The 12,488-nt window shown below is 39.4% G+C and overlaps 1 protein-coding gene across 1 annotated transcript in view; it reads left to right on the top strand.

Annotated features, from left to right (window-relative positions):
• MAPK11 (mitogen-activated protein kinase 11) overlaps positions 1 to 7,242 on the top strand; it is a 35,927-nt gene extending 28,685 nt beyond the window's left edge. Inside the window, exons 10-12 of the mRNA XM_082486679.1 lie at positions 996 to 1,074; positions 2,462 to 2,635; positions 5,753 to 7,242. Coding sequence (XP_082342805.1) covers positions 996 to 1,074; positions 2,462 to 2,635; positions 5,753 to 5,826 — 327 coding nt within the window. The 3' untranslated portion in view covers positions 5,827 to 7,242. The remainder of the gene's footprint in view (positions 1 to 995; positions 1,075 to 2,461; positions 2,636 to 5,752) is intronic.
• Positions 7,243 to 12,488: the final 5,246 nt, after the last annotated feature.

The raw sequence follows: 12,488 nt of genomic DNA, 5'->3' as shown, positions 1-12,488 counted from the left end.
GGATTGCACAGATGATATGTCAGAGTATTTTACAGTCACTTCACGATAGTCCAGAAGAGTTCCACAGTTCTCAATCTGATATCTCACTTGAAGCCATGGATCGGCTTGGTATGAACAACTTTTATTTCCTTTGCCATCTTCAGTAGGCCAAGAATGCTTAGTTAGCCTAATGCAGATAGCTTCCTTCTAACAGGATTGCTAAGCGTGCAGGGAGACATCTCTGTAATATGTCTTAAAAGGATTACGTTTTTTTTCAAAGACCAGCTGGGTTTTTTACAGATTTGGGGACAGCCATTTGCCTCTTTTTTGATGGGTTGATTTCAGAATTCCCTGTTCTGTCTGACCCCAACCCTTAGGACCAGCATTCACTCTCTTCTCTTGCCGGTATATCTACCTCAGGCCAGAAATTAGTAGCGCATGTAAAGTCAGGCTCCATGCAGACATTTGTGGGTCTGATACTTGGGTAGGCTTTTCCTAGCTGAGTTTGGATGAGCCTTTCACAGCCACGGTGACAAGGCAAGCTATAAATTCTGTTAAACATCTGAAGATCTGCGCCCTGCAAGTATCAGGATTTGTTCTTTGGTTGGTGAAGCTACTGTCCGACAGAGGAGGGAGAGGAGGGAAGGACAAAGATTGGATAATACCACTTTGCTGAGGGTAATGGAAAGATGATTTAGATCCCTAATTTCTGTTTGAACTTGACATGTATGTGTTCCCTGGGGATATACAGTAATGGACCAGTAAGTGTAGGCAAAAACATAAGTGCTAACACATAGCCCTTAGAGGAAAATATACCTGTTTAAAACTCTCTTGCTTATTGTGCAATATACAGGAGTGACTGTTTAAAACAAAGTCATGCGTTATGGTTTTATGTAAAGGTTTCCCCTGTATAAGAAACATAAAAAATATTACATCTGTTTTTTAGAGTTGATATGGTTACTGTTGGGCAAAATTTAACCTCTGTGCATGTGGTATGTATATTGATTTATCCCTAGGCAAGAAAATACATTGAATCTCTTCCACATATGCCTCAACAGGATTTGAAAGCAGTATTTCGGGGTGCCAATCCATTAGGTAAGAAAGTCAGACTGATATAGGTTCAATCTTTCACTAACATGGGAACTCAAGCCTTCCTTTGCTATATGATCCTATGTGATAACGATCAGACCAGTGAGAAGAGCATTGCTTGACCTTTTGTCCTGAGACTGTTCTCCCTCCATGAAGCCTGTGTCTTTTGTTTCTGGTGGAGATTACGAGAACCTCCTAAAGGAAAACAGTCTGTGGATGAAAAGCAAAAGCCAGCTATATATAGCAAGAATAAATAAAAATCTCACGGGGTCTAGACTAGAGGCATCGCTTCTGGCTCAGGAAGGCCATGAGCTGTAAATTGCTGGCAAGCAGAAGAACATACCAGGAAGTATAGCTGTTTGAATGACCCTTTTGAGCATTATTTCCTAGGAATGTATTGGCCATTGTTGGACACAGGATACCAGGCTACACAGACCTTTGGTCTGATCCCGCACAATTGTTTTTATGTCTAACCAATTGGTTCTGCCTGTGCAAAAGAGATGTTTCTAGGAACCATTTCTTGTGACATGGCAAAGGAGACGTTTGAGTCACTGGAGTCATCTTACTACAGTGCCTGGTCAGTTCCATTGAGTGCACATTAAAACATTGTATATGGGGAAGTGTTATGAGTTAAAATGTTTTGAATTCATTCTCTGTATTAAAAGAGAATTTTTTTTTTATAAATACAAGTAGCTGTGAATGCTTACTTACAAAAAATTGAATTTATTTGCGTTAAGTACGGGCGAGCATGCTACATATTAATATCCTAAAGGCAAATTAATGACACTAAAGCACTAAAAATAATTTTTATATAATATTTTAAATAGTTATGATAAACTTTCCATATAAAAACAATTTCAGACTTTCTGATCTCTCTCATTCCTAATATTCTGCAGCTGTCGACTTCAAACATATTTTCTTTATGCTGGGTCCTGTAAAGTTGCTTTGGGGTTTTCATATGATGATTTCATTGGTGCAGCTAATTAAAGCGTAATCTCACATTCACAATTTTAAGTTACTTTAGTTTATACTGATCAGGACCAAATTAAGCACGTGATGCTCAACACAGGGTATTTAACTTTTAAGCATACGGAGATCTTTTCAGAACGAAGGGCTTGGATGTCTGGAGAGGTGAATCAGATATCAAATAGACTATAATGAACCTTTGTGTATACCACAAGCAAACCAAAAGTTTCCTTCAGATCTGAAAATTGTACTCACAGTACAAAATCTTCAAAGCTTATTTCTTATATTGCCTAAATTTTGTGGGTTTGCCAATAATGTTAACTGTGTTTAAGGTGAGTGAGAATAGACTGTGTGTAAACAGTTGCCTTCTCTTTTATTATTAAATCGTCTCTTCTGGCTTTGAACCATGTTTCTTTTTTTCCCTTAGCTGTGGATCTTCTTGAGAAGATGCTTATATTAGACAGCGATAAAAGAATTACTGCCTCGGAAGCACTTGCCCATCCATACTTTGTACAGTATCACGATCCAGATGACGAACCTGAGGCCGAGCTGTACGATGAGTCCATAGAGAATAAGGAGCGAACCATAGATGAATGGAAAGGTAACAGAATTGCACACAGTAGTTAACACATGTAGCAGAACAAAACCTTACTTAAATAAGTTTTCCTTGTGCTTCTGGGAGTGGAGATGTGGGAAGGGTTGGTTTTCCTCCCTGGACTTCACTCCCTTCCCCCATCCTATCATCTCCTCACTAGATTCCCTATAGCAGGTTTCATCTTAACTAAAAGCTGATGCTGGTTATCTGGTAACCACACATTCTGTCTTGCTTTTAGTTTTCCAGGTCAGATCATCAGCTGAAGTAACTGTCCTAGGGCAAGTGACACTATCTGGGATTCTGGTCTAGCTTTCTTCAGAACCAGAAATTAGTATTTTCCAGAGATGTGTATTTTGTTAATCATTCTTTAGATAGCCATTAATAGATAAACCATGTTATCGATGCTTTTTGAGATGAGAGTTGATGATTTTACTTTGGATTGACACCCCAAAACCCATTCTTGAGAAATACTGCAACAACATTTTTTATTAGTTAATTCCATGCTTGCATCATGATCATTGCACTATAGTATCACGGAAGTAACATGGCTAAACATTTAGGTTGCAGGTATACTGAAAAGTGCAGTTCAATTTCATCATTGTCTAATTAGGACATATTATGTTAAAAATCCCTTACTAGACATTTTTAAATTGAGAGCATTGTTCTAGAAAAGTAATTGTTCCTCTTTATCAATAAAGTCCTTTCCTTGGCTTAAGATGAAACATATATTCTATAAAATAATGTTCATCTGTTTCTATTTGTATATTCTGTAACTTTTACTCCAGAAAGGTTTGATAAAAATATATTGGCATAGTGGGTAGGCTTATGATGAAAAATACTGTCCTCCCATGTCTTACTCGTGTCCTTGCATCTGTGCCATGTTTTATCCCGAGCATTGCAGGGGAGACAAGCAGACTGACTACAGCAAATACATCTTAAAGATAGGAGCAGGGTCACGGATCTTTCTACAATAAAGCAACCTCCTAGAGCTCTGAAAAGGGTTTTCTAGAAGCCTATTGCGTCCGTACAAACAAGGAGGATTGACTAGTATCACTTATTCCTTATGCATGCTCTCCTCTGCAAAACCTGGCAGCGCACAGCACCACCCATACCGAGAGGGTTTACTGAGAGGGATGTTCAATTTGCTGCTGTGCTTACCAGTGGATGGTTTCTTTTATGCTAAACAAAAGTTTCTAAAGACTGAGTCTTTAACAGGAAAGTTTAACAATTTCCGAGTCATGAAGCTGATTTCTGTTTGTGATGAAACTCTGTGGAAATTATTTCAGGAACAATCTTAGCTTAACACTTTCTGACCTGAAATGAGGATGTGGAGGTGAATTCTTTAGGAATGACAGTATCATATTTTTCTACATCACTGTCCTTGCTGGAACTACAGGTCAAATTCCTTCTTTATGCAGGGGCGGGGAGGGCCTGAAACAAAAATCTCAAAACTGGCACAGGACATGCAGCTCTTAAGTAAGAAGACATGAAAGGTGACCATTTGCATAAAATGTTTGTATTGTTGATGAAATATTGACCCAGTTTCTCAAGATGTCAATGGCACGCTTCCCCTCTTTTTCTGTTCGAGTTAAAAATTGGTGGCACTTGATCCCAAGAGGGGCTGAGCACCAAAGTAAAATGAGATTTCAGACGCTTTGTCTTACACATTATGCACTTAAGAGTTTCCTTGACCTCCATTGCACACTGCTGAGGCTTGCAGCCCAAGCTCATAGATTTTCTTCTGACATGTTTAATCTGTTAGAAAATATTTAAAATTTTGGAGGCCAAGAGTTTGCTATTCAGAGTTGAATGCCGTGCACTGTCTCTCCTTAGCTGCTGCTCCAGTTGCACATATCCCAGCTCAACATCCGTACTCTCAGCTGAGAAGGTGGCACAAGAACCGGGTACAGAGCTTCATAAGCATGCAATGCACAGGCAGCAGGAATAATTTCTAATACAGTCCCAGGCACGCGATTTGTGAGGACGCTGGCTTGCTCCAAGTTCAGTCAGGACCTCTCTAGCTTCTACCTGGCTGCCTGTGGCCAGGTGCTACTTAATAGCTTCAGGTCAATCACTGAGCCACCTAACGAATCCTTCCACCTCGGGGGTTCTGCACACAAATTTTCTTTCAGAGAAATCCTTCCCTGAAGCTGGCACGGTGGTCTCCGTACACCATGCTACAGCGTAACACAACCAGAGCGTACACAAGATTTTTGCATACTTTTTAGGGGAGTGCTGGGTCCACTTGCAGGTGTAGCAGCTGTCTCGGACAGATCTATTTAATAAACAAGCTAATAGGCACAAGTTTGATATGATTTAAACATCACTGTTTGGAAAACAGATCCTGAAGTAATGCATCGTTAACCATATAGTTATGTGTGAACAGCATTTGGTCCTTAAAATACAATATCTAACTTCAGAAGATACATAGGAAGTAGCCACTGATGACATACTCCCATTACTGTGGAAGGCACAAAACAGGACATGACTGTCAGCGTGAAAAGATAAAGGGCTATTCCTAAAGCAGGGTACAATAGCAGGAATCCGTGTTTCTCGTTGAGCCTTTCTTGATGCAAATAGAACTGTTAGGTGCTTCGAAGACAAAAGAGTATTTTTTTCAGAAGACTTTAAAATTATTTACAATAAAATATATGAGAAAAAAACCCTAGATCCCAAGGCATTAGTGCAGAATTGGAGTGATTTATGTTGAAGGCAACTGACTGAGAGATGATAAAGAACATTCTCCGCAGTTAAAAGCGTACATTTTAAAACCTGTTTGTGTGCTTTTAAAGATTCCATTTTCCATTACATTTTGTCTTTTATTACATCATTTTGGCAGGTCATCTGACAGCATAATTGATGTTTCCATTTCAGGGCCTGTGTGTTTTAGTAATTAGCTGAAGGGGACAGACACGTTGTGCGGTAGCATTATTTGTGTGTCTTAATTTGTAATCTGAGGTTAACAGAAGGATTCCTGGTGAATTCAGTATATTTTTGGATCCGGGCTCTAAAAAGGCTGCAAATACAAACTACAAGTCACATGCATCCATAGAACTGTTTTGTCTGGAATATTTTTCTTTTGAAGAGAATATCACCTAACTCTCCCTTTCACCCTCTCTACAGAACTCACCTATGAAGAAGTGATTAGCTTTAAACCCCCTGACTTAAAAATGGATAGCCTGGAGATAGAACAGTGAATACAGGCAGCTCTGTCTTGCCTTGCTGCACTATGAAGACTGTTAAAATATAACCATACAATTTAACCTGTGGTCAGACATAGATTTTACTATCCAAAGATGTTGGAGAAGATGTGGAAAAGCAGATGCATTATACAGAAGCCAGATGTTGTCTGTTTGGGGTGGTTTGGTTTTTTTTTTGCCTTGTAATATGAATGTATTCCCAACTCACAAAGAGTGATAAAGAACTGCTTCATTCTGATAAAATTATGCACTGAGTTCTGTCGAGCTGTGTGTTCTGCATGTTTCATTTTATCAGTTGTATTGCCAAAATAAAGGTGACTTTTAAAATTAATTTTAAAATTGTACATTTAAAGCATGAATGTATACAAACATAAACATAGAAATCCACACAAGCAATCCATTTTTTTTTCTGGCATTTTACCTGTCTGTTGTCATCTTATTTATAGTTAGTGCCTTTATGAAGAGAGGGCGTGGTAGTGAGCTAGACAGAATATGCATATGTAGTCACATCTGTGGTGGTCTTACAAATTTACTGGACGTCTCTCAAGCAATCTCAACACCAGTTGACAGTCAGTAAAAATAAATCTTTGTCTTCTGTTGCCATTCAAGTGTCTATTCTCATTATTTTCCCCATGTCTATTTTTTTTAATCTGCACAATACCTGTTTGCGAGACCGTTTTACTTGCCGATAGTACTCCTAACCATGTCGTCAGTGGAGAGCTGGTGAGTTTGCCCGAGTTGACAGGAAGGTGCCCCAAAGGCACCGTGGTGGATCTCTGCAGTCTTCTGCAAGCTTCAGCAAAGGCTGTCACAGACAGCAGTGCAGGAGTACTCAGTTCAGTTCACAGCTTTGAATTCAGTATTCTTCTTGTTGTCTTATTTTCCTTTATAGAATCCTTGGGAAAATAATCTAATAATTGCCATTGGCAGACAAGACAAAACAAGACAATTTTAGAATTTGTTTGTGAAAAACAAAATATCCATCTCATCAGAGTTGATTTTTAAGCAAAATTTTAAAGCATTTTCAGCTCTGAAAAGCTGGAAAATTAAATAATAAATTGCAGGATACACTGGATACCGAAATGTCTTAAAGAATTAAATTTATCTGATTTCCCCATTGAAGGCATAATACTGAAACAGGAATATCCTTTGGCATGAGGCCTCATGTGGTGTACTGGCTGTGTCTTTCTACATACTTGTTAGTCACAATTGTTCATTGTTGTTCATTTTTGTGTCTCGTTCTTGCTCTGTCAGAGTCTTATTTTGAAGGTGGCTTTTTATATGATTTAGGTTTTCTGCAACTTTTGTCATTAAGATTCAGTTGTACAGCTATTACATGAGGTAATGAACTCTACTGAACTGATTTACCTTCTCTGTATCTTTTCTATGTAAAAAGAAAAGCTTTTTCTTAATAAACTGATTTAAAAAAAAATCAAGTCCAAGAACTTTGATTTTTTTCAGACATCCTTGATACAGTATTGTTTGTTTTCTTTGAGAAATAGAAGTAAGCATTCCATCTCGAAAATGTGCTCCTAATTTGTGGGCTTAAGTGGTGGGCTGTTGTTGACAATGCTGGCCAGTTATCCGATACTTGCTTTCAGTGGGATACAGCCACTTGTATTCAACTTTCTGCAAGGCATATTAATCAGAAAGTAAATGCCGGCGTGGATTTCTTGCGATCCCTCTGAAGTGTTGTCTGGCCATCGTTACTTTAGCTTCCTACGAAGCTGGATGAGGCCTGTAATGGTCATGCAACAACTGAATTTCATGCTGACTAAAATAGGTGAAAAGGTTGTAAATCCTTATATTGTCTGACTACATAATGAAAATAATCGCTTAGCCATGTCTTAAATATTTTTTTTTTTCTTTTTCTTGTTTACCAGTTCACAGAAAAGTAGCCCAGTGGTTTATTTTCTCCGAAATCTGATAATGAGCTTGCTAGCCTGTTCTGCAGCTCTATTCCGGCTGGAAGGGCAAGGATAAAGTAAAGTGATTTCACAAGAACTTCCTGCATCCAGCGATAATTAATTTAGTGTGGGATTTGTCCCATTGTTTATTTAATCTGGTTTCCTGGCTATGAGGGGGGCCATCACTGAATGTTTCAAAGGATGTATAAAACTTAGTGGTAGGCAAAGACCAGAGTCTGCTCTTGCCGTAGCTCTGCTACCTGAGGTAGAAACAAAGCTTTATATCACTTGCAAAATTTATTCTTCTCTGAATCTTCCTCTGAATATTTCCTTTTACATTCAAAGATGTATTTTTTCTAGGAGATAAATTATGTAGGAAGAGTACGGTCATAGCCACATTTAAACTAATCAAAAATGACAGTAATGGGTAACAAGAGCTCAGCTATTTTTAATGAAATACCATCAAAACCCATAAATCATCTCATTTTAATGTCAAGAAAAACAGGGAGGAGAGAGACATCTTTTTCCTGGATTTGCAAAATGAAGGCGATTTCTTAGACCTCAAAAGCCCCTAATTAAAGTATTTTTCTAGAGCAGGTAACAGACTCCCTTGTGGTAATCCACCGTGGGACTGCAATGTGCTAAGTTTATCAGTTTACAACAGCAGGACAGGGTAATTGGAAAGCCGGTACCCCACTGGGACAGAAAGGTGGAAGGCTTAGCGCTAACAATGCTTATCATTTGAGCACAGATGGAAAAAACCATTTGTCAACCAGGACAAACGGGCCAATGGAGGTAAGCATCTAGGAGCGAGGCCTTTGTCAGGCTTGGTGAACCTGCAAGGCAGATCGCTTAAAAGTAAATTTTAAAGAGTAAATAAATACAAAAGTAAGGTTTTTATTTTATAATATTTTTTTTCTAAAAACATCTTTAATGAATGTGTTGTTTACATGGCCCAAATTATATTTGCAAAACTTGTAGAGGAGCCTGCTTAAACTGTGGGGTTTTACTCTCCAGACATTACTCAATCTCATTATTACAATGTACGTTTGAGGACAGTGTGGTAGGTTTTAGCCCACACTAAATTAGGGTGCTCATCATCCCTGACCACTTGCGAAGCACTGGAGGGGCACCAGGAGGAGCATGGCTGGGGGATGCTAGGACTGGGGGAGAACACAGCTCTCCAAGGGCTTTCTCTGGTTAATTACTGTCACTGTTAATAATTTACTTCTAATCTGAATTTACCTAATTTCATCTTTCAGTCACAAGAGCTTGTTATCCCTCCACCTACTGAATTGAATCACTTCTAGTATTTATTATCTCACTCTAATCAGTGTTAAGTGCAACGCCAAGTCTAGTAATTTTATCATCACTGAAAGCAAAAGGTCTTGCAAAGGGAAGAAGAAGTCTTTTGCATACATCTCAATCTTTTGACATGTATAAGTATACACTACATTTCTTTTAAAATCTGCATCTTTATTTTTGAAGCTCTCTACCTCATCAGCACCAAAGCCCAGCAGCAGGAAATTGATATGCCACAGCCAAAGCAGAAATAAAGACAAGACTAAAGAAATCTCTTAATTTACAATATGCTAATGGAAAGAAAAAGTGAGGATGGTTTAGAGGAAAAGCACAGCACTACAGGGTATCACTTGCCATAATACAGGGAACATACAAAGCGGCTACACAAGCATGAAACAGCAGGGATACTAATAACTTTGGGAATTTATAGGGCAAAAAATAACAAGAAGAAATCAGATAATCAGCACTGATATATGAAAAAATACATCATGCACCAGTAGGTCAAGAGCCATTAATTAGGCAGCATTGTTGCAGAACTCCCATTAGTGATCTTGGCGTGTTTTTGATGTGGTGCAAAAGATGAAAGCAAGAGGGGAGAGAGGTCAGTACGCAGCAGGATCCCACAAAGCGGGCTCACCCTAGGGACAGGAGGGGGACAATGCTTTCAAGGACAAAGGTAGGGAGCAGTCAATACAAAAGCCACTTCCTTCCTTTCTTCCCGTCACGTGTGCTCCTGGCTCATAACAAGAAACCAGACCTCCACCTTCCCAACTCTCGAGACCCGGGCAACGGTGGGTCTGTCAAAAAAGTACCGTATTTAGCTGCAGGCAACAAATTACTTAAGTATCCATCACTACATCTGCAAGTTGCAGATTTCGCCCAAGAATCCCTGACACGTGAGCAGTGGTCAAGATTTAGCTCTTGCTAAAAGAGAATTGCACTGCAAGGTGGGTAAGTTATGTCCTTTGGTAGCAGCAGAAAGGAGTTCAGCCTCGGCAAGATCAACCTCTTTAAGGAAGGAACTAATAGCAACACCTCTGTTTGCTTTAAAAGCAGCTGCTTGTTTCTCTTACGCGTGAACTGTGCTGCCAGTGTTTACAGATGTAATGCAAGTCTCTAAAGCTGGTCCTTAGAAAATCAGCACGCTCGCGCATGTGAGAGTACCAACTGTCATTAATTTATGAGTCTAGGCAAAAAGCGTAAGGGTTTTTATGGGACTAGTGTCAAGAGACTCAGAAAGCTGCATTAGTGTAGCTGCCACTGACCTTCTTTCTGCTGTAAGATGAAATATTGAACCGATATGCCTAAAGGGGTCTAAGTTTTCACGACAAGGAGGGAATATATTGTGAGTTTCCAGAGCACACACTGATCTTCCAACCAATCTGACGCTTAATCCATTAGATAGAAAAATTCTACATAATGGATGAAATTGTTCAATTGGGTTTCAATCCGGCACACATACAAATGCTTCATTCTTCACACATACAGTCCCCCAGTGTCAATCATCGTCACAAATTAAGATGTGCACTGTAGTACAAAGGTTTTAGCTAGTCCTTTTAGGTTCCAATTTGATCACAAGTAATACTGAATGCAGTAGAAATACTGAATCACAGTGACAGCCCTGAGACAAAGCATACATTAAATCCACCGTAACTGGCAGCCTCCACTGAGCCATATTTTGCTCCTTATAGAAGAATAACTGGTAGATTAGCACTAAGATTATACATTCCTATTTCATGCTTAGTTTATAATAGAGCCCGAAGGCTCAAATCAAGAATAAATCCTAGTTACGTTATATTCTATGCAAAAATAACACAGCGTACTCCTGTCCTGTCCAACTCTCTCATTAGGTTGAGATGGAGACACAACAAATGAATGCAATTTTAAGGAAGATGGAAAAGACAGGGTAAGAGTACCAATAAGTTTTTAGTGATTTAAACAGGTGATGTGCACAACCTTTTACTGCTCTTTTCGTATGATTTTTGCATTGAAGTGGGGAAACTCTTCAACACGAGTATTTTTTCCTCCGTGCACAATAGCACCTCAGATTGTGATAATCTCTGACAGTTTAAAAACGAAACTCCTACAGTTTATTGTAGGAATGAGTATGAAGAGAACCTTTAGGCAGGCTCTGAGGAGAGAGGAGAGTGTTAAAAGCAGTTGGTTTATACATAGCTGTCTGCTACACCCGTCCTCGTTTCCTCCACCCCCCTCCAGCGAGCAGGGATGACCGGGTAGTAAACAGTTACTTAGTAAGTTGTCACATGACCTCTTGAACAAATGAAATGGATAGTTTAAAAAATAAAAATAAATTAAAAAGGCATTATTTAGGCGGTGTATATTTACTCTTCTCTGCTGATGGCTGAGTGCTGTCGCAGCGTGGTGGGGCCCCCAGGGGTGCTCCCTGTCACAGAAGCGGGAACTGAAGCACCCTGCTCAGGGGTCAGAGAGACAAAAGCAGAAAAGTTGCAAAATAGTTGGCAGCAGCTCCACTGGGGAAGGGTGGGGACAAAATAGCATGGGAATATTTTCAGATGAAAACTGAGATTTTTTTATTTTTTTTTAATTTAAGCTTTACTTCTTGTTGTAATAAATAAAATGGACTCACTTCCTCCACAGCAACATATCTAAGTAGACAAGAACAAAGTACTTTTTGAAGGTGGGGATATAGAAAGCTGGTTAAAAAATAATATTCTAGGAATAAGCTTTTGACAATTCAACAAGATTTTATGTTCACTGACATTTAAGGTATGTTTTACAGAACTAAATTATTCATATGCCAATTAGTGTATCGAGAATAAAATGACCATGTGAAAGACATCTTATAGACATAAAGAGACAGAAAGGTGAGAAGATGCTTGATTTTTCCAAGGACTTCATACGATCTCCTGCTTTCCCCCAGCTGAATTCACGTTGCCACTGCCTGGATCAAGGTCCCAGTCCCTCTCCCTGCGCACACAGATGCAGCTCCTTTGCCCGGGACCCCGTGGCCAGCTCCTGACAAACTAAGCTGTGCCATTTTATCACTGCTAATTAACAGTTTGTTGTGAGTAGCGTTGCCATCAGACTCACTCACCAGACTCCATACATGCAGAATTGCTCAGGAAAACATGGTTAGCTTTCTCACCACTCTCTTGCAGAGCTCCTGCTCCAGCACCAAAGCCTCATGTCCAGGCTGGAGTGTAAATTGAGCTCTCAGTCCCCAGAGGGATTAGAAAGACTACTGTACGCATCCCATCTATCTCACGTGCTTTGCAGCTGGTGGCAACTTTCCAGCACATGGAAAGCTGGCTCTTTAAGAAAACCCAAAGGTACCACAATTAATGTTTCTTCCAACAACCTTGCCAAGCTTTCCTTTATGGGACAAGCATTAGAAAAGTGGGATTTTTTGCTTCGTTAAGGCATTTATTATCTTTTATTCATGATGTCTGAAGAATGTCCCTTTTTGTT

The sequence above is a fragment of the Vanellus vanellus genome (genome assembly GCF_965231255.1).
Source record: "Vanellus vanellus genome assembly, chromosome: 1".
Taxonomy (NCBI): domain Eukaryota; kingdom Metazoa; phylum Chordata; class Aves; order Charadriiformes; family Charadriidae; genus Vanellus; species Vanellus vanellus.
This window is presented reverse-complemented; position numbering and strand designations above follow the sequence as displayed.